Raw genomic sequence first — 25,274 nt, 5'->3', positions numbered from 1 at the left:
TAAACCTCAGCAAAGAAGAGGATGGGGGCCAGGCGCCAAGAGCTATTTAAAACGTCGTCCCTGAAGACGGTTCTCTGGAAGAAACCCTGGACTGTGCTGGCAGGAGGAGCTGTTTACTGCTCTTGCTGAAACATGCAGCGTTCACCGTCCTCTGACCTCCCAGCCTTCGTCTTGAAACAAGCCATCGAGATAGGCAGAGCCACCAGCCAGCCCCGGGGGCTACTGTCCCCTGCGCCCTTTGCTCGGCTCTCTCCTCGATGGGTGGGTAAGAGCCACTGCCAGGGACAGGGGCTGCAGCCATCTCTCACAGCTGTGACCACAGCCCCAGGGATGCACTGGTGTGAACCTACCAGAGACCCATGGCTCTGTTCTGGGGGCTGTTTAGCTGAGCCCTGCTCCCCCTGGCCCCACAGCTGCCCCCGCCAGCTCAAACCCTGAAGAGGCTTCCTAGAGAGGTCGTCGATGCCCCATGCCAGTCAGTGTTGAAGATGCACTTGGACAATGCCCTTAATAACATGCTTAACTTTTTGTCAGCCCTGAAGTGGTCAGGCAGTTGGACTCGGTGATCATTGTAGGTCCCTTCCAACTCAACTCAACTCAACTCAACTCAACGCAACGCAATGCAACGCAACGCAACGCAACGCAACGCAACTCTGATTCGATTCAATTCACTTCGATTCTTCATCCTTCCTCCTTCTTTCCCTACCAGTACATGCTAAGGAAATCTTTGATGACATTTCTTCCCAGCCCCACACTAGCAGAAGGGATTGAATGGGTAATCATGCCCCATCCTAGGCATCCATGGGGTCAGTGCCCTTCAAGCTGGATCAAAGATGCCGGGAGCAGTGCAGGGCTCTCGCCGTGCAGAGTGGAGACACCCCAAACCCAGGGGACGAGAAGGGTTGGTTCGGAGTGAGACGTGCCTTAGGTCCCTGCCTGCCAGCAACTGCTGCCTGCAGGCACAGAGGGAGCGGTGCTCTCCTCCCCGGCAGCCCTGACAGGCTGCAGGCAGCACCACTGCCGGGAAGGGGCATTTGTCACGGGGCAGCTCTGCATCTCCTCGGCCATCAGGACAGGCTGTGGCAAGTGCAGGGTGAAGGCTGCTCGCCCCCATGGCGATGCCAAAGCAGTTTGCAGAGGTCCCCGCCCTGGGAGCCTGGCACTGCTCAGCCTGGCCACAACCCGCCGCATCCTCCTCTGCTGAGCAGAGCAGCTCCCAAAAACCTCTCAGACCTCCAAGATATTTTTTCCGCCTGCTTTTTTCTAAACCAGCAGTGATTTCAGCGTCAGAGAGGAGAGTGCATTTCCCCCAAAGGCTGCCTCGGCGCAGGCAGGAGGTGGGAAGCTGATCAAGGCTGGGATGGATGGCTTTGGCTGCCAGAGGAAGGGGAGCGGGGAGCCGCACCCTCCCTTTTAACAGGAACCGTCTGCAGGAGCGGCTCGGCAAAAAGGCGGACAAATGAATAACGCACGACTCCCACCCGGACCTGCTTTGGCTGATAGCCATCCTCAGTGGTGGGCTGATAGCCGCTCTCCAAAAATGTGTGCTGCAGGCAGAGAGGTGGTTAGGAGGAGACACCGTCCCTGGCTGCAAGGAAAGAGCAGCCCCGGCTGGGCTTTGCCACCCTCCGTGATCGCAAGCCCCGGCCCAGCACACCCTGCCCGTGGGATGGGCAGTCACTGTGGTGCCTGGCCCTGCTCGGGAGGACACGCTCGGGATGCCTTGGGAGCTGACATTGAGGGTGGTGTCTCCAGTTATTGCCGCAACCTCTCTCCCTCCCTGCTGGAGTTTTGCTGGGGCTGGGATTCCTGCTTAGATGGACCGAAATCCTGCTTCCAACTGGAAGCATTTTTCATCCTTTTGAAAGCCTTGACGTGAGAACTGATCTGGCTGGCGGTCTTTCCTCAGGAGCTGGGCTGTGGCGCTCAGGGGCAGCAGGTCCCTTGGGGGCAGCAGGTCCCTTGGGTGCAGCAGGTCCTCAGGACCACCGTCACCCAGCAAGGAGTGCGCAGAGTCAGGAGGGAAGGTGGCCACCACTGTCCCCTTGCAGCCTCACACATCCCTGGTGTTCACGTTTCCTCCTGCCTGGGCCAGCCCCTGCGGCGTGAGCTTGGAAGAGAGACTCCTTTAGTACCAGCATTTCTGCAGTAGAGTGGTTCCTCAGGAAGCACTTACATCACATCGGCTGCAACTATAGCAGCAGTTACGGTGCACAGGAACATGGATTAGCTTCAACTATGTGTCACCAAAGAAGCTTGCATCATCTTAAAGCAGTTTGAAGGATGCATTCACCTCCATGTGGAAGCAAGAGTTGGAGCTCACTTTGGCAACCCATTCTCCAGCTGCGGAGATCTCCTTGATGCTCAGAGAAGGAAGAGGTGTGAGCATGCAGGCAGGACCGCTTCCCGTGGCACGTGTGTGGGTTGTCTGGGCAGCGAGGAGCAGCAGGGATGTCATTTCACTGGCTGGATTTCTGCCCAAAGGAGCATCCTGACTTGCAGAAGGGCCTCCCACTCTCTCCTTCAGCCAATTGCTTTGTAAAGCGCCAGTAGCTGGTGGGGCTGTGTTTTGGAGAGCAGGTGACCCCCTGGGCCAGGCTGGAGGGCTCTGTCCCACCTCGAGAGGATGCCGCTGGGTGGACCCAGGGGTGGGTGGACCCAGGGGTGACACCACAAGCACCCACACTGCTGCGGATCAGCAGCTCATCCCCCCAGCGCCTGCCGTTTGTAGGACTTTCCCAGTTGGCAGGTGCCAGATGCTGTGCAAACCTGATGGACCATCGCCACACGGCACGTGGTGCAGCCCCAGAGCACGGCAAAGGTCATCTTGAGACTGTAATAACTCAAAGGCGGGAGCTGCTCACCCCAGGACCAGCCTCCCCACTGCCAACAGGGACTGGGACACATCCAGCGGGCATGGCCAGGGCTCCTACCCCTGTTTCCAGGGCTGAAATATATGGGGCCAGTGTGTGGAGTGCCCTGTCACAACCCAATGTGGAGCACAGGGCTGCGTGCTGGGGTGTTCAGGGCACCCCATAGACCTGCCCCATGTCCAAAGCCCAAGCCCTGCTTCCCAGCGAGGGGGGATTTCAGGAGTGCAGGCAGCACCGGGCTGCTGTGGCATCGGGGCTGGGGCACGTCAGGGCTGGCAAAGCAAGCAGGGTGCCCAGCTGGCAGCGCTCTGGCACCCGTGGGTGCTGGCTCTGTGCTGCCCACCCGCCCATGCCCTCAGTCACCTCGTGGGGACAGCCACAGCGTGGGGAGGGGATGCCAGTGCAAGCTGCCAGCAACATGTCCTGTTCCCAAACCCCGCAGCACCCCAGTGACCGGCATCCTCCCCCACAGACCCCCATGTCCCAGTGTCCCTCACCCAGCCCTCACTGTCCCCACTGCCCAGCTGATGCTGCCCTGTCCCTTGCACAGCACTGGGACTGAGGGCAGTGGATGCCACTCTGTCCCCCACCCTGGCTGCCAGCCTCCCCGCATGCTGCTGTGGGTGCCAGGGCTTCAGCTTGTGCCTCCAGGCAGGCCAATGAAACCCCCACTCTGACACCCCTGTGCAGCGGGGTGCCATGTGCATCCCCCCAAAGCATGTCCTGTGGCCTCGCTGCCACCCATGGGGGACTGTGGCTGGGGCTGTGCCTGGCACTGCTCAGCACAGCCCAAATACCTCTGAGGGCTCTCACGTGCCAAGCCTGTGCCTGCTGGGCACCCACTTCTTCATTCCTGGTGGGCATGGGGGGGACACAGGGACCCACCAGGGACCTTTCCTGGCTGCTTAGGAACCCATCAGTCCCTTGGGGACTCACATCCAGCTCCCAGCATGGTGCATGCTCCCGAGTACCTGGTGCCCACCACCATGCCCACTGGCCATACCCAGCACCCCGTGGCCGCTGGCACGGGGCCAGGCAGCACGCTGGCTGCTGCGTGCGCACAGGGGCCGTTTGCTGGCAGCACAAAGCCTGGATTGAGGGAGAGCTGGCACGGCGCTGAACGGGCCAAGTATGCTGGCGGGGAGAATCGGCTCTTCTTCTTCTGGCCCATGCCAGCAGGCTCTGCCGCCCTCCTCCTGCACTCGTGCCTGGCAGCGAGGACAGCCGCCCGCCACAGGCACCAGGATGCTGCTGGCGGGAGAGCAGGCTGGCGCTTTGGGCTCCAGCAATGGTGCGTGCACTGCTCTGGGTGAGTACTCGCCGGCACGCTGGGGTGACAGACCCCCCCCGACCCCCGGTGCAGATGCCAGCCTGGCACGGTGTGATGGCTAGCAGCTGGTTGCAGCTCCAGGAGCCTTAGTGGAGCTGCCCGGCGCGGAGGGGGAGACTGAGCGTGGTGGGCAGTATAGAGATCGGGAGCAAGTTGTTAGCCCCTCGAGTTAATCTAATGGTGGCAGATTGAAGCAGCCACATGGGGAACAAACTAATTCCTCCAGTTAACCAGTCAATGGCTGTTAGCGGCAATTTTCCTCCCTTCCCAGCACCTTGAGTCACCGGTTGCATTCTGTACTGAGCAGCATGGCGCCAGCGTGAGCTTGGATCCTGCCTCAGTGTCCCCGTGGCCAGGCAGGAGGATGGGGACAGCAGGGCACCCCACATCCCTGGCTCCAGGTAAACACCATCCTCACACGTATGCTTACGTGTCCATATGTGTCTGAGTGTGCACGCATGTGCCTGTTGCAGAGGCGAGGGGCTCCTGCCATGCAATGCGTGTTGGGATCTGTGCCGCCAGTGCTCCACGACAGCTGCTCTCGGAGGAGCCTCAGCCAGTCCGTGGCTCTCGTGGTCTCTGAAATCCTGAAGGAAAGGGGTTCCTGTAGCTCGCAGCAGGCGCCAACAAAGTTATCAGCCCCCTGACTGCCCGGGCACTGCGAGTTGTCTTGATGTGCTTGCTCTGTGCACAGTGAAACTGGGGGGTCTTTGCTGCTGTGGGGTCAGCCCTGAGACAAACCCCATGCATTTGCAGGATCCCTGCTCCAGCGCCCTTTGCTGTCCCTCACAGCTTGTTTGCTGCACCCATGACTGCCAGCCCCAGCGCGTCAGTGGAGCCGGGGCTGCCCGGGCTCCTTCCCTGCCTGCAGCACTGGGTGCCGGGGCTCTTTCCCAGCACTCCCAGCAGACGCTGGCATCTCCCGCCGGGCAGGGCTCGCCCATCGCCATCCCGGGGGCTCTCGCGTGGCGGCATCCTGCTGAGCGGAGGGAGCAGATCTCTCTTTGCAGATCCAGCTTGTGGGTGCACCCTTCTCCGGTGCACGGAGAAGCTCCCCGGCTCTGGCCAGCCCTCTGGGGTGTTCCCCTTCCCCGCAGCTGCGGCCGGCAGCCGGCAGCCTCCCCGGTGGTCCCGGCTGTCAGGCAGTGCGTGGGCTGCCGAGGCCACCTGCAAGGGGCTGCCTGTGTGGGACCGGCTTCCCTTCCTGCCCGTGCCGGGAGCCCAGCCAAGGAGGGGAGCCTGGACGGCTGCCTCCCCAAAGGCCATGGGGTGCAGTCAGCCCCAGGGGGGCTGTGGGGCCGGCTTTGGGCTTCTTTAGGCTGCTCCCCAGTGATCCCTGGGGCCGATGGCGTTGGCAAAGGGCTGCCAGGAGTCTGAGATGCTCCAACTCATCCCCTTGCAACCCACACTAGAAGAGAAAGCCGACGGCTGTGGGCAGGCCAGGTTTGGGCAGCGGCTGGACGAGGCAGAATGTCCTGCCGGCTGGTGGGTACCCAAGTGAGACGGAGAAGAGGGAGGGTCTCCGAGCTCCTCCAAAGCAGCTGGGGTGTTGCTAATGGGAAGGGGGGTGATAGCGTGTGTTCATCCAGGGAGTTGCTTCTCAGGCTCTGCCCCCCAGGCCCAGGGCTAGAGATGATGTCTGGCCGTAGGAAAGCGTGCGTGGTGGTGGGAAGGAGCTGCATTTGCTCCTTAAAACCCTCCAGACCTGCCTGCACCATCTGGTCTGGAGGTGGCAGATCCATCTTGTACCGCACACCTGACCCACGCACAGGCAGTTCATGGGTGCACGTCAGCTGGTATTCTGTGCAGCATCGCTGGCACGCCAGGTTCGCCTGCACCCGAGCAGTCCATCCATGCATGTCACGCATTTTGGCTGCGCCATGCTTGCCACCTGGCACCTTCACCCTCCACTGTCTCGCAAGCGGCCAGGCGGCATCTCGCACACAGCAGATCTCCTTGCACACCACATCATGGGCACGCACAGCCTTTCCAAACGTGCCCAAATGACCCCCTGAGTGATGGGGCCGGACGCCCAGGAGTTGTTTGCCAGAGCTGGCAGACAGGCAGAGGCTGCCAGATCGTTTCCTGAAGTGGCAGAAAAAGGCTAACGGGGATTTTCTGCTGCAGCAAGCAGAATGGGCAACAGGAGCATGAAGTGAAGCTACTGCACACCTGAACTGGCAGCGGGTGCCTTGGGACGGGAGCTGTTGGAGGGTCGCTGACAGTACTGGTGCCTTTCCTGCCACAGCCCACATTGGCTCCGCGTGGCCATGCAGCACCCTGGCTTTGCAAACCCTCTTTTCCTGGTTTGGCCGGGACAGGCTGTGGATGCCTACGCTGTGTGCATGGGAATGGCTCGTTTCAAGCTTACGTGGAAAGCCCGAGGGCTCCCAATGCAGAGGACTTGGCTGGAAGAAGTCAGGCAAAAGGCTGGGGGGGATTTCCGCCGGCAAAAGCTGCCTGCTGGCCCCCAGGACAGGCATAGCAAGAGGTGAGGGCAGGGTGGCAGGATGCCTTGCCTGCCCCACACGTTGTCCTGCTCCTTCCCTGGGACTTCTCCAGCTCCGGGGAAGGGCCATGGTTAAGGGAAGCCCCCAGGCAGACCCAGGAGCTCTGGGCAGGCAGTGAGGGGCAGGTTGGTGGGTCGCGCATGGTGCCCATCAGCCTGTACCACCCGTGCTTTGGCAAGGGTCTCCTAAAGCCTTTCCCCGAGCCCCCCTGGGAGCGTGCCTGAGCCCAGTGCTCTTGCTGGCATGGAGAGCGCTGTGGGACCGTCCCCTTCCTGTAGATAGGCAAGGGGGGGCTGCTCGACCCGCTCCAGGCTGGAGTCTGGAGCAAAGCCCTTCACCCGGTTGTTAATTACAGGAGAGGGGAGGCTGGCGCTGCCCACAGCAGCCACGCAGGCTGGCACAGCGCGGCAGCGTGGGTGGTGGGGTGGCATCTCCTCTCCAGGGGTCCAACCAATCGTGCCCCTCATTGCGGCTCTCGGGACCTGCTGGAGGGATGCCAGCTGGCAGCCATGCCATCTGGGGCAGGCTGGCAGGATGCTCCGGCCCCGCTCCGTCTCCATGGCTCCGGCATCTGCAGCGGGGACGTGTAGCTATATCTTTAAGAAGGGCCTGGGCTGGGGTGGGAGAAGCATTTCCATCCAGCCTTTCTCCCAGCAAACCTGGATCGAGTTAGCGTTAGCAAGTGAGCAAGCGGCAGAGTTGGCGCCGTGGCTGTTCCCCCACTCCCGGCTGGGGTAGCCGCCAGCTCACCCCATGAGTGGCCATGGGGGTTCGGAGCAGCCCACAGGGCACGGGGCAGTTTTCGTACCCCGTGGCCACGGTCCCTGCAAGGAGAGGAAGAGGAGGAGGCAGAGCTGGGTACGTAGAAGTTTTATCCTCCTCCCCGCCCGCTGGACTCACTGGCAGCACGGCAAGACGAGAGCAGGGAGCATGGTGGGTGCGCGGCACGGGATGGGCAGCCATCTCCAAAGGCGGGTGCTGGCAGTGGGCAGCTCCAGGGCTTTCCTGCATGGCTGGGGCTGGCAGAGCCGCCTGCTTGGCTCCTTCTGGCTCCTACCCTCACGCGCTGAGCGATGGGGATGGCGGTATGGGGCCGGCTGGGCGCCCCGCTGCCTGTCATGCGAGAGTTCACAGCGCTGGGACACACCGATGGTGACAGCGGGCAGAGCCCCATGAGGGGGGATGCAGTGCCCTCCGGTCCCTGGGCAGTGCCCATGCCCAGCCCTAGGGCTGGATGTGTCCCTCCTCTTCCTCACCACTGGCTCGGGCAGGGAGCATCCGCAGGGACCCTGTCAGGAGGAAAGCGCCCAGCATGCCCCTGCGCTGCTGCCCACCTCCTACCGCTGCAGGCAGAGGTGCTGGGGGATCCGGTGGCTGTGTGGGGGGAGATGCCTGTGCCATGCCTTGCACCCCGTCTCCTGTGATGGCTCATAAATGACACAAACTAGTGATGGAATCGTGGCTCGCCCTGGCAGTGCGGGTCTGCGCTGGTTCTCTTGTACAGCAGTTTTGGGGTACGTTCAGTTTTCCTGCGCCAGAGGAAGCTCTGAGTGACTGGGTGTGAAGGTGCAGGTCGTTGGGGTGATCAGGGACGGGGTCCCCGTGTCCCCTGGGCCTGACCTCTGCATGGGCAGCGGTTGCCTTGCAGCGTGTCCTGTGCTGGTGGCACAGTGGCTGTCAGAGGACCCCGGCGCTGAGCCCACCGTGTGTTTTCCCAGCCCTGAGCAGCTGGGAGGGCCCAGAGCGGTGGTCCTGAGCCTGGAGAAGAGCCTGGCTGTGCCACGGCCATAAGCCAGCTGGGCACCGTGATGCCAGGCTCTGGGGCTCGGCGCGCGGGGTCGGCAGGCTGGTGCAGCCCCTTGCAGCACTTGCAGGATGTGTCCCCCCATACGCCCGGCCCGTGCGCGGCTTAGCGACGGGCTCCGGCGGGCTGCGGGGGACAGGGCTGCTCGGCGGGACCAGGCTGCCGCTTCCTCCAGCCGCGGGCAAAGCGGGAGGACGGAGGGCACCGCCGGCGATTCCCCGTCCCAGGGAGGACGGGTTCGTGCCTCGGTGCAGCTCCCGGGGCACGGAGCAAGGAAAGATGTTGCTGCACGGGAGGAATGCCAGGAATGCAGAACCCGGCGGGGACACGAGGTGGCACGGCAGTTTCAGCCCAGCTTTTCCGTCGCTGCAGGCAGATTCCCTGCCAGGGCCGGGCCGGGGCAGCGCGGCCGTGCGGGACGGCGGGAGGTCACCTTCAGCGGGGCGAGCGGAGGGGCTGCCCGCCGTGGGGCTCGGCGGCCTGGGCTCAGCCTCCCAGCTCGGCCGGGGCCCTGCCAGCGGCCGTGCCCCCGCCGGCACCCGCTCTGCCGGCATGCGGGACCCCTCAGGGTCTCGGGCAGCCGTGGGAGCGACGCGCGGTGCTGCCGGCGCCCCGCAGTGCCCGTGCGGGGCCGCGCAGCCCTTGGCCCGCTCCCCGGCCGTGGCCCAGCCCTGAGCCGCTGTTCTCCAATGAGCTCATCTGCCTTGCTGGTTATTGTTTTTTTAACATGGTCTCTTGGCCGGAAAATAATCAGCTCGTCCACTTAGCGAGTGTTTATGGCTTCTTCCAAGAAGCTGCTTTCTCTGCCAGGAGAGGGACTACTTTAGAAAGGGAATGCTGAGCCACTCCCTGCGCTCGGGACTGGATGGAGCCACCGGCGCGGGCTTTTCCCCTGCTCCACGCCGGCAGCGGGCAGCCAGGGCACGCTCGGCCGCGTGCACCCTCCAGCCTTCGCGGGCCCCGTCACGGTGCACCCCTGTGCTGCGGGTGGGAAGGACCCTCCAGGAGCCACCCCGCAGCGCGCGGGGAGCTCGCTTGGGCTGCACGAAGCGCACAGTTGGGAAGGCGCAGGCGAGCTGCATGCACCCACGGGGCTCGGAGGAGGACACGGGGTCTAGGGCTTCGCTGCAAGAGACGACGAGTAGCTAGGAGTGATGCGTAGCTTGCTCGGGTCCCCAGGACTGGGTGCGGAAAGCCGGCTGTGCTGTTGAATTGCGGACCCCATGACCCACAACGGGGCCGTTTGCAGAGGTGCCACTGCAGCCTGGCTCGACACTGCGTGCCTTGGCTTGGCTGGGGGCTTGGGGGAATGGGAGAAAGTATTTTCTCAATGGCTTTTCTACAAACCACCCCAGGCTCGCCTCCATCCTTCATCTTCCTCTTCCTGGAGAGTGTGCGGAGGCCAGGGTGAGGTGATAGCACGCCTGCACTGCCTGCAGCGCCTGCCGTGGCCCCATCGCCGGCTGTCCCTGCGAGCCAAGGCGCTGCCGCAGCCCCGCCCCGGCACGGGGGCACTGCACAGGGCCACGGGAGCTGGGGGTGCCACCGCGGGGCCCCCGCACCGCTGCGGCTGTCACACCCACCTGCTCCCACATCAGTCACACAAACCGCTCCTTGCGCCAAGTACTGATCCAATTTGTGGCTGTTTCCATAACAACCTCCCAGCGCTTTCTGGTCCTTTCTGTCGCTACGCGGATGCAGAGCTTCGGCGTGTAAGGGATGCTCCAGCCTGGGACGGAGCAGCCGGGCTGAGCTATCACCAACTACCTCCAGCTCCTGGGTGCAAAGGGACATTCACTTGCTGGAGGCGGGGGCACACTGAGCAAGTTTACCCCTACCTGGGAGTGTTTTTTTTCCCATCAGAGGGATATGGTGAGGTTTGGGCTGGGGGAAGAAGGAGCCCAAGGGCAATAGTTGATCCAGGCGTGCAGCCCTCTTGTAGGGGGTCCCTGAGTGCAGCTCAGCCTTGTGCAGATGTGGCGCTGCCTGGGATGCTCAGTGCCAGGGATGGGGCTGCTGGAGATGCTGCCAGCCAGAGACACCTCCCCCCCCGCCATTTCTCCTACCAGAGACCTCATCACCCACAGGCCTGGCTCTTGCAGTGTCCCGTGGCTCTCACACAGGCTTTCCCCATGGGGTGCTGGGCGCAGGAGCTCACCCCGCACCTCCTGTCTCCCACCGCACAGTGCACGGCTCAAGCTGCTCTCAGAGCTGCCACGCTCCCCGCCCTCTTGCCTCCCTCCATCCCCTGCTCAGCCTGCCACCCCACCGGGCCAGCCCCGGGTCCCCCATCCAGCCCCAGGACACCCCCACCCAGCCCCATCAGCCCAGGGGCCTGCCAAGCGCCAGGACCCCCCACCCAGCCCTGCCCCCCGGGGGGCTGCCCAGCCCCGGTGCCCCCCACCCTCTCCCAGCACCTTCACCCCAGCCCCCCGGGGGGCTGCCCAGCCCCGGTGCCCCCCACCCACCCCCAGCCCCCCGGGGGGCTGCCCAGCCCCGGTGCCCCCCACCCACCCCCAGCCCCCTGGGGGACTGCCCAGCCCCGGTGCCCCCCACCCTCTCCCAGCACCTTCACCCCAGCCCCCCGGGGGGCTGCCCAGCCCCGGTGCCCCCCACCCACCCCCAGCACCCCGGGGGACTGCCCAGCCCCGGTGCCCCCCACCCACCCCCAGCCCCCCGGGGGGCTGCCCAGCCCCCACCCCCCCCCCCCGCCCGCCCGGCCCCGCTGCCCCCGTCCGTCCGCCCCCCGCAGCAGCCGCCATTGGGCGCCCGCCCGGCAGCGCGGACGCTCCCGGCGCGGCGGCGGGCGGGCTCCGAGGGGGCGGCCGGGCCGGCGGCCGCCGCGCGGATGCGGCGGGGAGGGGGGCGCCCGGTGCGGCGCGATGCGATGCGGCCCGGCTGGGCCCGGCCCGGCCCGGCCCGGCGGCTCCTCCTCCCCGCTCGGCGCGGCGGGGCGGCGCGGCGCGGCGGGCCCGGCGGCGGGGGAGGCATGGAGCCGGCGGGGAGCGGCCCGGGGGCGGCGGCGCTCTGACCACCTGGGCCGGGCGGGCCGCGGCGGAGGATGGGCAACGCGCAGCGGAAGGCGCCGCGCAGCCAGCGGCGGGGCAGGATGCGCTCAGCAACAGGTACCGGGGGACGGGACGGGGCGGGACCGGACCCGCTCCCCGCGCGGCCCCCGCCGCCCCCCCGGGCGCCGCGGGCTGGGATGGAGCCGGCGGCAGCAGCAGGGGAGGGGGGGCCGGCCTCTGCCGCCGCCCCCCCGGGCCACCCGGCCCCTGTGGGTCGCTTGGAGGACGCGGGGAGAGGTCACCTCCAGCTGAGGCTTGGCCTCGCTGGCGGGGCCAGCGAGGGATGGGGCTCGCGGTGGGGCACGCCGTGGGCCTCCGGCGTGTGGAACAGGTGCTGACCCACACCCTAAGCTGCAGGGAGCCAGCTCCAGCCACGGGGAGCCGGCCCCGGGCAGTGGGGAGCCGGCCCCGGGCAGTGGGGAGCCAGCTTCAAGCAGCGAGGAGCCAGCTCCAACCATGGGGAGCCAGCCCTGAGCTGCGGGGAACCAGCTCCAAGGGTGGGGAGCCAGCCCCAGGCAGCAGGAGCCAGCCCCAAGGTGTGGGGAGCCAGCCCCAAGGTGTGGGGAGCCAGCCCCGGGCAGTGGAGAGCCATTCCAGCAGCGGGGAAGCCTTGCGCTTGCTGGCCCTGGAGCTGGGTCCTGCCCAGGCAGGGAGCCCATGCCTGCATAACCCCCCGCACCCCCAGCCCCTTTTCCCCACCGATAGTGAAGGCAGTGGGTGTCTCTGAGGGACCTCATACCACAAATTATCTAAGACAGGCAGAAGGCCCTGCAAATCTGCAGGGAACATTTGCGGGGAGCAGGACGAGCGGAGGGCTCGCTCTGAGCTGGGAGCGGGCAGCCGAGCGCAGGTGCCCTCTAAAAAGCTGGGTCGAACAAGCAGGCAGGACCTGTCCGGTCACTCCCCACCCGGCTGGCCCAGGCAGTTCAGCAACCCTTTCCAGACACCCAGGACTCCAGCTCCCCTCCCCGACCCAGCCCAGCTCCTGGAAATGCCAGAAGACCCGGGAGGCTGGGGTCTGCCATGGCTCCTGGCTCAGGGGCCCATCTCAGGTCTGTTTCCCCATGTGCCCCGGAGTGCAGCGTGACGGGCTCTCCCAGCCCCGGCTCCCGCGCCCACTGCCCTTTGCCTGGCCACTGGCTCGGGAGTCGGGACACAGCAGTGCGGGCAGCAGCAGGGAGCTGCCAGCCCTGGGAGAGACCTCAGGAAAATTGCTTAGAAGCTGCAAGAAAATGGGGAGTGATTGTCACAGCCCGACTGTCACAGCTTAATAATTAGCGGGCAGAGGGGGTGGAAGTACAGCCTGTCTCTTGTCTAATTTTGCAGCCGACGTTGTAGCGATTGTTGCAGAGCACTGAAACGGGGCAAAAGAGCTTTGGTTGCACGGGGGATCAGGAGGGACGCTGATCTGGCAGGTCCTGAGGGATGAAGGATGCTGTGCCGGTTGGTACCCAGCACATCGCCCTCGGCTCCCATCTCACGGGGCACGGGAGGCGAGCAGGGACTGGACTGCTGGGCTCAGAGTGGGCCAGGGGATGCTGGCCTGCTCCCTGCCTGCCTCTCCCACCCTTGCAACTGTCCGGCGCGGCTCAGAGTGGGACAGGAGCTAATCGCACTTCTGCATCATCAAAGGGATTCTTGGGAGTTGCAAATCGCCTTCCCAGCGCTGCCGGGAAGGGCCCAAGGGGGGTTTGCGAGGCCAGCCTTTGCACCGAAGCTTGTTCATCTCCGTCCTCGGGTGCAGGGTGCGTGCGGAGATCTCCAGCAGATCTTCTTCCCTGTGCCTGGCCTCCCCTGGGGAGACAGCAGAGCTGTGCGTGGCTGGCTGCTGGGAGCAGGGAGGAATGGGATTTGGCACTGGACAGCTCGAAACTCATCTCGGGCGTGAAGCTGGGGCGAATGCTTGGATGCTCCCAGGCCATTTAGGCTTGGGGCTGCTGGGACCTCAATGGCTTAGGCATTCCTGAGCAGCTACACGCAGGCTTCCTTGCGGAGAGGCGACGTTGGGTCCAGGCTGGAGCTTATCTGCTGAGGGAAAGGAGCTGAAACTTGATAAGAAGCAGCCCTGCGGTGGGTCTGGGTCGGCGGCAGGGTGGGACACCCGCCGGCTGGGAGAGGAGGGCAGGGACCTGCTGTGCCAGGCGGTACCTTGGCTCATCTTAGGCAGGATCGTTCTTCTGCCCCATGCACAGGGCAGCACACAGAGGGGTCTTTACGCTGGCATCCCTGACCGTTAAAATCCAGCCTTCCTCATGTCTCCATGGGCTGGGAAAGGCTGCATGAGTCTGGGGCATTCGAACCTTGGCGCTGCACACTTGGCCAATATGCATCTTGAATGCTCCTCTAACTCTGGTGAGGGCTCGCGTCCCCCTGCACCCCTTCCTCGCCATCGGAAGAGCCAAGCAGGCTGCTCCTGAGCCCAGGGTGCTTGCTTGCGAGTGTGGCGGTGTGTGGAAGGGCTCGTCAGAGAACGCAGCATGTTCGTAGGCTGCTGGAACCGATGTGATGAGTTCGCAGGTCTCTGTGCCCAATGGTCTGGTGGGGCTGGGGGGCAGCTCTCCAGTTATTGCGTCTGTCCTCGGCTGGCACTGTAACTGAGGGACAGGGTCCCAGAAGAAGCACCGGCCATTGGGGCAGGTCTCCGCGTCCCCCCGTCTGTCAGAGCCACGTGCAAGTGCTGCCTGGGTTGCCAGGGGGAAAATGAACTCTGCTGGTTTGTTCCATCCTTTACCCATCCCATCGTTTGGGTCTGCGGTGTTGCTGCATGCCTGGCATGGGGGTGGACGGTACCAGCCCCTGGCAAGGCACGTGCTCCCTGCGCTGCCCCAGCAGCCCCAAAGCCAATTCCTGAAGTAAGCCAGGGCTCAGGGCTGCATTCCCCATCTCTGCTGCAGTCCTGGCTCCCAGGGGCCTCCGTCCTCTGGGAAAAGCAGGCTCAGCTTTACAAACGCCTGGGGCGCTGGGAAAGTGGTCTCTGAGGAGCCTTTGCTTGCAGCTCTTGGAAGGAGCCAAAGCGAGAGAAAGCTCTGGGGGCTCTTACAGCTTCCAGGGCAAAGTCAGGTGAATTCAGAAAGCTCCCCCACTTTTTTTAGCTAGTAAGTGTTGAGAGCCTGGGGGAAGAGGCAGCTCGACCCAGCTGGGAGGCAGCGGCAGGCTCCAGGGCGCCGATTTCCAGGTGAGGATGCCGACGGCTGCTCCAGCTGGGCTGCTCCAGCTGGGACACGCAGGAACAGCCGTGCTCTGCTGGGGCGGATGAGCCAGCATGCGCTGGTGTCCCCCCAAGTCACCCGTGGCTCTCAGGCAGTGCCGGTTGCTGCTCTGGACGTGGCTGGGGGATGTTTTGGCTCCTAGCCGGGGGGAGCCCAGCCTGTCCTTGCCACGGCCCCCAGGACCCCGTCCCCTCTCCGGGCACTGCAGCGGGGACGTACGGAGAGAGGGACGGGCCCCTCTGCCCCAACCCACCGCCTTTGCAGGACCCCCGGGCGAGCCGCCGGCAGGGTGGTGGACAGGGTGGATGGACGGAGGATGGGCTGTGCAAAACCACAGCCCCTCCGCCATCCCTCCCCCGGGCCGGTGGCGGGGAAGGAAGAGGGGCCGGGGCCGGGGCCGGGACAATGGGCTGCGGCGCTGACTCAAACAGCCAGTTCCTGGTCGCTTCCTCTCCCCCCGGGCTGGAGCCGGCCGCGGGCGGGGAAGGCGGAGGAAGCTCGCTCCGCTCAGCCTGTTTTTGAACCGAGGGCTCCCGGGCGGCAGGAGCGGGCACCCTCCTGCCCGCGCCCGCAGCCATGGCCAAGGCGGAGTGGCTCCTGGCGCCCTGGCACCGGGCAGGTAAGGCAGCGGCGCAGCCTCCTCCGAGAGGAGCGGGCAGCGAGGGTGGTGGAGTTTGCAGGTGCCTTCGCTCTGCAGGGCAAGGCCCCGGGTTGGCGTGACCTCTCGGGCATGGGGATGCGGAGGCTCTCGTCTCCGGAGGCCGTGCAATAGCCATGGGGTCGGTGCTGCCCGGCAGCGTGGGTCTTGTCCCGCCTTTCCCAGCCTGGCCTCAGCTGTGGTCTGTCCCCTTCCCTTTTAAATCCTTGCTGCTGTTCCCCAGCCCCTTGGGGCGTCCTTGTTCTCTGACAAAGCAAGAGAAGCACAGAGAAGCCCGTGCGTCCCACTGACGGCTCCTCCGGCTGCGGCTGAGCCCCTCTGGGACAGATCCTAGCCGGCCCTGTGGTGCTGTACCCTCCTGGCAGCTCTCCCTTGCTGGTGGTGGCAGGAGCGGGGACTGCAGGAGCGTGGGTCAGCCCACATCGCAGTCAGCCGGGGCCCTCACTGCTCTCGCCATCGCTCTTGCTGTGGCTGATTTCACATCTCGGGCCCCTTTGTCCGGGGCCTGGCCGCGTTCCCCTCTCAGGCAACTTCCTCGCATTGTCCCAGCCCCGTGGAGTGTAAAACCAGCCAGGCACAGGGGAAATGGTGCTTTCCTGGAAGCACCCCTGCCCGGTGAGGGGCTGCAGCCTCTCTGGCACAGGCAGCCCACGCGCCTGGGAGAGCTGCGAGCGCTGCCCCAGGCATCCACGCGCTGCCGAACCATCCCAGCCAGGCTGGGGACATCATCAGGGGAAAGCTAGCGGGCAGCTGGCCTCGGCCGCCCTGTGCTTGGGGTGCCCTTGGCCGCGGTGCACAGCAATGCTGTGCCGGGGTGCCAAGGACTGGCTGGGGCTGGGGCTGGGGCTGGCAGGTTGCCGTGCCGGGTTTCCTGAGGCTCTCGGGAAAGGCTCGTGCCTGGTTTTTTGGCTGGGAAGCGCATGAGAGCGAGGGTTGCGATACGAGGAGGAAGCCGGGCTGCTAGGGAGACATGGCAGGGCTGGGAGAAGGGCTCCAAGGGGTCTGATCCTGCCACCCGTGACTGGTGGCTTGCTGCTGGGACCTGGGTCCGGCCAGGCTCTGGGGCGGCAAAGGCAGGGTGATGAAAGCACCCACGGCCAGGCCCAGAGCATCCCCCACCAGTACCAGGGCTGCTGCTCCATCCTCGGGAGCGGCAGCTCTCAGCCCCTTGGCACAGAGCAGCCTGAGTTCATCTTGGCCGGCTGCGGTACCAGGCCAAGCCCCGCTGTGAGCGCGGCTGCGGTCGGTTCCCGTCCCCGCAGCACAGGCGGATGGCGCGCTGGGGCTCCTCCTGTGCCGGGCTCGCTGGCCAAGTCCTCCCCACAGCACACGCGCCTTCCCTGCCTGCCAAAAATCCCTGACAGTGTCCCGGCTCGCGTTGCTGGAGCCAAACGTACCTGGCGCGGCTTTTCACTAGTGGCCCTCACCCACTGCCCGGCCGCCGCACCTGCTGGGCTCAAGGGCAGTCACCAAGCCAGTGGTGCCGCAGCTCACGAGGACTTTGACCAGCATCAGCTGTTCCCCTGTCACCCTGCTGCCACCGCAGCAGGGCACCCCACTGCAGGAGGCTCCCCTGGTCTGTCTGTATGGGGTCATGGCTGGCACTGTCCTTGGGGAGCACACACATCCCCTCCGCTCCTGCCCTACACAAGGCGTGAGGCGAAGGTGATGGATCACTTGGGATCTGGCTGGAGAAAGAGGGCTTTTATCTGTTTTACTGGATCTCATCACAGGGCCAGGCAGGCAGAGTGCCCTAGGACACTATTAACTCTGAGCCCTACTGATGGACAGTGACCTTATTGACTGTTTTGCTGCTGGTGGTTTTAATAGAAACCTCTCAAGTAATCCAGCCTTCTCCCCACAACTGAGCGACCCTCACAGCTGCCAAACCCACCACCCCTGCCAGCAACTTCTGCGGTGCTGTTATCTCCTGCCAGTACAAAAATCAGCTGATTGCATGTTAAACAGGGAGAGTGAGAAGAGCCAAGAGCCTCCGGCAAATTCAGTGCAGCAGGGTGGTGTTATTCTTCAGTGTCCCACGCTCCTGCTGGGCACCTGTGCAGAAGCACGCAGACTTGCTGTGCAGGGCAACATTGGCATCCTGGCATGGGCACCCCCCTAAAAAACTTCCAGCCCCTCCAGCCTCAACCACCAGCAGGTCAGACGGCTGTAAGGATGGCCCTGCCTTGCTGAGGGCTCAGAGACGTGCCCACAAGACGTGTAACAGAGGGACGATGTCCCAGGGAGGGTCCGGATTTGGACAGGGGCACTCTCCAGCCCGCACACGGCAAGCGCTTGCGGCAAGGCGAGCAGGTCCGCATCCCGGCAGGGCAGCTGGACCGGCGGGTCTGAGTTCAGCGGGGGGTGAGCTTGGGACAGGAGGTGCTTTCTGCGGCCACTGCCAGCTCCCGCTGTTTGCTCTTTTCTCTTCCTCTGCGCTCGTCACAGAGCAGTGTGCACTTTGGCTCCGTACCACAGGGAATGTCATCAAGCCGCACGCGCCAGGAGCGAGCAGTCGCGGTGCCGGCGGCGGGCCGGGGCGCTTGCTCGAAGCCGGCGGCGTATGTTGCCGGCACTGCGATGCATCATCTCCTTGCCAGTGGGGTTTGGGTTGCTGTCGGGATCAGTCTCAGCCTCCAAGCTCGCAGTCCTCATCTTCCGGTGTGCTAGGACCGGCAGCGGCGGCTGGCTTGCCGCTGTGCCGATACCCGTTGCCATGGCTGCTCTGCTAATGGTGCATCGCCTGCTGCTGCCGTTACATCACTCCTGTGGTACCTCTGCATCGGCAGCGAGGAGCCGAGCGGCACCATCTGCATTGCTGGTGCTTCCCGCTTGCTTGAAGAGAGCTTGAGAAGGAAAAGTTTGGCGGCGAGCTCGAGTAAGAGGCATCATCTCATGGGAGCTTCGGCCGGAATTGAAACAACTCCTGATGGCTCTGTCGAATATCTCCCTGTGGATCCGGGATGCCTGGGCAGTAGGTAAATAGGGATGCTGGTGTGGAATGGGGGTGACTTGGGGAGATGCTCACGGAGGGCACGTATTCTGTGCTCTGCAGCTGGGGGTCCTGCAGGAACACTCTTTTCCCAGGAGAGAGTGCAGCTCAGCTCCCCTTGGAGCAAACTCCCCTTGGCTTCAGCCCCGGTCCTTATACAGCCACAGTTGCCACGGCATCCCGAGCCTGAACACTTGCTCGCGCTCAGTAAGACTCTGCAAGCAGTTACAGAGGTAGCAGCAGCTGCTGCGGCTGATGGTGCTGGCTCGCACCCCTGCCTGGGGCAGCCCAGCAGGGACCATCCCAGCGGGATGCTGCCGTGGCCCTGCCTGCCGGCACTGCCCCTGCTTCCAGCCCCGGGCGAGGGGCAGAGCTTGCTGCTGCCAGCCTGCAGCCCAAGAGGGGCAGACCCCCTGGGAGACATGGGGACATGCGGGGAGCAGCCTCTGGCAGCCCTGGCCTCCAGCTGCCTGTCCTTAACACCTCTGCCCATACCTGCGCCAGTCTGCGGTCAGCACCGGTCTGCTCCCCTCCACAAGCCCCAGGGCAGGGAGGGGGGACTGACACCAGCAGGGAGCTGTGCCTCAGTTTCCCCCCAGCAGTGAGGCTGGCCAGGCTCAGGTCAAGAGTCCTGGGGGTGTGTGGGATGGAGCCAGCCCTCCAGCTCTGCTCTCCCAGGACGCCCTTTGCCTCCCGCAGGCATTTGCCACGGGGTGGGGGCCCCTCAGAGGCATTTCGTATTTTGAGCCTGTCACCGATAAGCTTGGCAGGAGGGTCACCGCCAAGGGCAGCAGGCTGCACCGTTCCCGATGGCCACTGTGTCCTCCCGCCGGGTGCTCCGGCTCAGCTGGGGCATCCCGAGCCCCCACGGATGCAGGTGGCAGCCATGGTTTGCACAGGCATCCCAAACCTACTGTTGCACCAAGCCTGCACCGGGCCGCTACCAAAAACAGCCTAGCCCTCGGGAGCGCAGGCAGCAGTGCCGCTTTATCAGCCCCTGCTGCGGGCCGGGCTGCTGGCTCCTTGCACCACATCGCAGAGCCGCCGTGTGATGCCGGGCTGAGAGTGGCTGCAGGGCTGTGCCCAAAAAACCCTCTGAGCGACTGCTCCCAAGGAGCAAAAGCCAAAACATCAGGGTGTTACGCTTGCTCTTGCACGCAGGGTAGTGCAAGCAGGATGCATCCCCTCAAGGCACGGGTTTGGGGTGCCCGAGCCGCCCTTTCCCACCCCTTCTCCTCCTCAGCTGCTGCTTCTGCCAGGAAGATGAAACCAGCCCAGCTAGCGCCTTGGCGATGCCCGCGCCGCTGCCTGCCTCAGCTCAGGATGTTGCCGGCTCACTTGTATTCCCAAATGAGCGCGTGTCTGCGAAGGGTGGAAAGCTCTGTAGGACAGGGACCCCCACAACTGCCCTGCGCTGCCCTTTCCCCCTTTCTCCAGTGCCAGCTGGCCGTGCTGCCCTCTCTGCCCTGCCTGCAGCTCGGTGGGCAGGGCAGGGTGCTGGGCCCCCCCGCGCTGGCTGCCTGGGCACGCTTCCGCTTCGCCCCAGGGCGGCCCCGGGTTTTGGTGCTGCGGTTTGCCCACGTGGTTGGAGCCCGCAGGGTGGGTGCCCGGGGGTGCTGCGGCAGCGGGGCCGAAGCTGCGGAGGTGAGCTCCCATACTGTGGCTCCGGGGAGGGCAGTGGGGGGCTGCGCCCCGGCAGGATGCTGACGCCGGGCAGCTTGGGGAGGTGGTGGGGGTGGTGGGGGGCTGAGCTTTGGGGGTGTCCCCGAGTCTCGGGGGGATGCCACGTAGCCTCTGCGGGGGGCGGTGGGGGTGGCTGCCGGGGGACGTGTGGGCAGAAGGCGAGGAGCATCGGCACACGCTGAGGCCGAAGGCTGGCTGTGTGTGAGCCGGGTGGAGGGGTGCAGCAAGCTGGGGTGTGGGGTCCACCCTTGGGGTGCCCTTAGAAATGGAGGGGGCAGCAGTGGATCCCCCACCTCGCCAAAGAGAGTGGGTTGGGTGGCTGGGGTCTGCAGAGGTGAGCGCGTGGCCCCTGGCCCCTCTGTGCCCCCGGCTCCCTTCCTGCGGCCCTGTAGGTCAGGTTTCTGGGGAGATGCCCTGCCCCTGCCCCATGCCCAGCCGCGCTCCCAGCTTCTATCCCCAGGGGATGACCGGGCACGTGGGGCGAGCCGGAGGCTAGGGCACGGGGCTCCTTCTGCCGTCACCTCTGCCAGGACCCCTGACCCCTGCGGGCATCGCAACCTGGCAGGCACCAAACTGGGAGGCGAGAGGAGGAAAAGCCACATCCCTGTGTGAGAAAAGGGGGCTCTGTTCACCCGCAGCAGGGAAAAGTTCACCCCCAGCTGCATGGCACTGCCCTATGGGATGGGGCTCTGCAGCCGGGCGAAGCCTCAGCGTGGTTTACACACACACACGCCCCGACACCTCTTGGTTGATATGGAAACAAGGCAAATTATTTAAAGGAGGAAAAAAAAAAAAGGGGGAAAAAAAAGCCTGGTGTTAAGGCACGTCGTTATGGTAACACAAATTATAAAAGTAACTAGGCTAGGGACGTGGCATCTTGCTTTCGGGTGCTGGGCGTTGTGCAGGCTCTGCCGCTCGATCAGCGGGAGCTGGGGGGAAGGGTGGGCAGGATGGCACCCCCAGGGAGGACAGCACCCGTGAGCAGCAGGGTGATGCTCAGGATGCAGTGCCGGGTGAGCCAGGGCACGGCTGACCCAACAGTGCAGGAAGAGGGGGACGTGGCTTGCGCAGGGTGTGCCAGGGAGCCCGACCCTGTTTTGGGGCCGTTAGCCTTCACCCAGGCAAGTGGGATTGGTGTCACTACCTGCCTGGGGTCTGGCATGAAGCAGGGTGCCGTGGCCAGAGACGGCTGCGTTTTGGCAGCTGGGGCGGTGGTGTGCTCGCGGGGGACGGGGACCCCACAGCCTCACGCGCTGTGGGCGGCAGAGGGGAAGCATTTGTCACTCTGGTAATAGGAGCACCTTGACTGATGGGACGGGGACAGGCACGCAGGCAGAGCATGCCTGCACCCCAGCGCCATCGGAAAGCTCTCAGCCCCCTGGCCCCCGCGCTTGCCGCTCTCCCCTGCAAAATGTGAGTCAAACTCGGGATGTGCATCACTCGGCCCAGGCGGATGAAGCAGTGCCAGCTGCCGAGCGGGAACATCCCGGATACCAAACAGGGCGAAGGGACATCAGGCCCTGGTCCCCAGGGGTGACAGCCAGCCCGGTGGGTGACACCAGGCACAGGACCTTGCGCAGTGCCCGGTGCCGAGAGCAGCTGTCCCTCTGCCCACAGCAGAGGCAGCTGGAGAATGATTAGCCCTAAATCCCCAGGGATGAGACCCTGGTCATCCACCAGCCCCGTTTAAAGCTCACAAACACACTCTCTGCCTTCACTGCCCGGCTCGGGGCTTGGATGTGCTCGGCAGGCAGCGTGCTGGCAGGAGGACTCCCTTGACTCCGGCACAAAACCGTGCTGGGTAGGAAACCCATATCCACTCGGGGCCAGCACTGCACCGGAGCAGAGGTGCCAGAGCTGCAGGGGTTCCGGTGGCAAAGCCTCTTTGCCGGAGCGCCGCTCAGCTCCCAGCATGGCCAGCTCCCCAGCGAGCCCAAATCCTTCTCCCAGGGACTTTTCCACCCATATGGGTGTTTCAGAGGGTCTGGGCAAGTGCCTGGCCCCATCCTCGCAGAGGTTTCCTTCCCAGCAGACCTTTGTGGGGTGCCCACCGCCGGGGCAGGGCGTTAACCTCGCTGAGCGGGCTGAAACCAGTGTGGTGAAAGGCACCGTGTCCCCTTCGCTCCCTCCTTTTCGGTTGCAACTTCTGCTCTTCTGCAGCCAAGAGATTGCTTCACCAGAGCCTGCAGCATTTCCTGCGCCCAGGAGCAGCCAGGCAGTCACCCGGGGCAACAGGTCTTGCTTCCTTCCCCAGTTTCACCCTGCTCCCTTCCTGGCTTGTTCTGGCAGCCCGTGGGGACAGTGTCCAGCCCCTCGAGCAGCAGCGGTGGCAGTGATGGGGTCTGGTCCCACCCGGCAGCAGCTTGCCTGGGTGGCTTTGTCGGGACAGGACACATGTTCCTGGAGAGACCTAGGACAGGATGAGCGCGCTGTGCCGGTGCGGCGTTGGCTGGCAGCCCGCGGCAGTGCTCGCAGGGAAGCCGCCCGCCCGCCTCCCTCTCACTCTGCTCCTTCCCACTTGCAGCCACCTCTAACCTGGACCTCGAGAGCAAGAAAGCCGGCCACGCCAAGCTGTCATGGCAGCAGCCAGTGAACGTCTTCCTGGCGGCTGGGCGCCCGCCGGGCATGGAGCAGCTGCACCAGGAGGCCCAGCTCAACCTCCAGAGCTTGCTGCAAGGTAGCGGGGCAAGAAGGGCCGGCGGCGGGCTGGGTGAGGGTGGCGGGGATGGGCGCTGCCTTGCGTATGTGACCGCCATGCAAACAGCGAGGTCGTCTCCCATGTGCACGTGTCCAAGCTGCTCTTCAGACCTCACCAAGCCGTAGAAGCCTGCCAGCCCCACCGCGGCACGGTTCTGCCCACGAGAGCCTTGGAGGCCCAGCCGCTGATCTGTCTAACCGGATCAGCGTGGCCGTTGATTGTGTTTCCTTCCAATTTCTTAACCAAGCCATCACGCGGCCTCAGCTTGGATGCTTCGCAGGCATCGATTAGATCAGCAGCCTGGCCTTCCCCCGGCTTGTAATCTCATTAAGTCAGCCTGAGCAGACCTGATTTCTGCCAGGCCATAGCGACCAGCGTTAATTAGCTCAACAATTACAGGATGGGGAGACACTGAGTTCCCTCCTGGCTGTCCCCGGCGGTGGGACTCTGCTTCCCCGCGGGACCCACTGCGTCCCCAGGCTCCTGGGAGGAGCAGGGCAGGCTGCTGGGGTCCCAGCGCTGCCTTGACTCGCCCCCAGCCCTGGCATTGCTCCTTGGAGTCTCCCTTCCTCACCTTCTGAGCTGCCCGTGTTGAGCAGGGACCAAGCCAGCCTGGGGACAAGCAGCGGGGACAGCCACACACGCCTTCGTGTTCCTCCTGCCCCGGGGGCAAAGCTTTCACCCCTGGCCGGCTGGTGGCTGGAGCAGGGTCCCAGGCTCGTTTCTCTTGCAGAGGAGTATGAGGAGCAGTACGCCGAGAGCAGGGTCACCGGGCAGACCTTCCGTGCCGCCGGTCACCTGCCCCCCGACACCCCCCCCGAGCCGTCGCCTCGACCCCCGCCTGCCAAGCGCCTCGAGTTCGTGCTTATGGTGAGTGCCGGGGCGGCGGGGCAGGGCAGCGCGGCCCCGACATCGCCCGGAGGACAGGGGTTGGCGCGGCCGGTCAGGCGGTGAGGCCGGGGGGAGCCGTTTGTGTCCCACCCTCATCCCCTTGGTGCATCATGTGCCTTTCCCCCTACAGCCCCCGAGCTGGCGAGCAACCGAAGAGGAGACTGCTGGCACGACCGCGCTCGGTGCTCGGCCGCCCGACACCTCCCTGAGCCTCCCCACCAGCCCAGACAAGCAGCCAGCCTGGACCAGGGCCTTCCCCCTGCCCACTGTGGAGGAGAAGCAGTGGCACCAGTCCTGCTCCGTCCAAACCAACATCGTCCCCATCAATGTCTCGGGTAGGGCAGCACCCCCGCGGCGCGGCGGGGGAGAGGTGCGAGAGGCAGTGCCGAGCCGGCATCGGGGGGGGGGGGAGGATGCGGGGTGCAGGCAAGGATGTGCCCCAGCATCCAGCTGCGGCAGGGTGCACGGCGGTGGGGCGGGGGGGGGCTGGGGCTGCGAGCCTGTGTCCCCGCCGGCCAGGCGGGCACCGGGGGCAGAGCAGGGGACAGCAGGGCCACGCTGGCGTCTGTCATTCCCAGCCATCTCTCCTGCCATCCACAACTTGTTCATCTCACCCACCGGCCACACCGCCGTCCGGTCTCTTGTTTCCGCCATGCTGCCCAGCCAGCCGGTTCTGTTGTCACCTTGGCTCTCGCCGCGCTCCATGCGGCCAGCCTGTCTCACCTGTCTGTCCGTCTGTCCGTCCATCCTCATGGGGTTGCAGCTCCCAGCAGCACGGTCCTGCCTGGTCCTTGCAGGCACCAGTGCCACACTCTGCCCCCAAGTAGGAGCCTGGGGCTGAGTAAGGTGCACCTTCTGAAGGCAAAAGATATCTTTCTGCCCTTTTCCTCTGCGATGGAGAGACGTGCCGGGACCTCTCCCCACCCTGCTGTTCCTCATGTCCGTGTCCCCAGTGTGGCTCAGCACCGCTGCCCCCATTAACGATGAAGCCCAGTGGTGCGGGGTCCAGCCTCACCAGCACAGACCAGAGTCCCTCGCGCAGAGCGGGGCCGGTCTCCGCAGCTTTCCGTGCATCCCACCTCCATCTGCAGCATCTCTGTCTTCCCTCCTGCCGGCAGTGCCCGCTGTGCCTCCATCTCCTGTGCAGCTCATCCCGCATGGCTCACCCACCCTCCTGCCATCCCACGCTCCTGCCTGCAGTCACCATCCCAGGCCCGGGGACACCCAGGGGACACACGGCGATGGAGGGGGGCCGAGCCCCCGCCCTGGCAGCCCCTCCTGGCACCGCCACGTACAGCGTGTTTGTTTTGGCTACAGGGCAGCACTTTGCTAGGCACGCGAGTGCTCGTCACTCCCTGTTTAACACAGAGACCGCGATGAACCCCAAGTCCACCCTGCGGCGTAGACGGACCATTATCGGATTCCCTAACCTGTCCCTGCGAGACCAAGGTGACGGCAAGAACCGCGCAGCCACTTTCATGCCCCGGCAGTGCCTGGGCAGGGCTGGCACCCGCCAGAGCTGTCCTGACGGTGGGCAGAGCTACCCCAGGGGCTGGCA

At 64.9% G+C, this 25,274-nt stretch overlaps 1 protein-coding gene across 2 annotated transcripts in view; it reads left to right on the top strand.

Annotated features, from left to right (window-relative positions):
• The window catches only part of NHSL2 (NHS like 2), a 33,942-nt gene that overhangs the window by 3,858 nt on the left and 4,810 nt on the right, over window positions 1–25,274 (top strand). The window contains exons 2-7 of one of the 2 annotated variants that reach the window (XM_059824346.1): window positions 5,673–5,692; window positions 7,545–7,571; window positions 22,652–22,804; window positions 23,559–23,695; window positions 23,847–24,051; window positions 25,034–25,165. In XM_059824346.1, the coding sequence (XP_059680329.1) occupies window positions 5,673–5,692; window positions 7,545–7,571; window positions 22,652–22,804; window positions 23,559–23,695; window positions 23,847–24,051; window positions 25,034–25,165 (674 nt within the window). Of the gene's footprint in view, window positions 1–5,672; window positions 5,693–7,544; window positions 7,572–18,364; window positions 18,431–22,651; window positions 22,805–23,558; window positions 23,696–23,846; window positions 24,052–25,033; window positions 25,166–25,274 lie in introns of those variants that run through there. The other variant, XM_059824347.1, reaches the window with a different exon arrangement.

Source organism: Gavia stellata, chromosome 14 (genome assembly GCF_030936135.1).
Source record: "Gavia stellata isolate bGavSte3 chromosome 14, bGavSte3.hap2, whole genome shotgun sequence".
NCBI classification, from domain to species: domain Eukaryota; kingdom Metazoa; phylum Chordata; class Aves; order Gaviiformes; family Gaviidae; genus Gavia; species Gavia stellata.
Note: the sequence above shows the minus strand (reverse complement) of the source record. Positions and strands in the feature narration are given on the sequence as shown.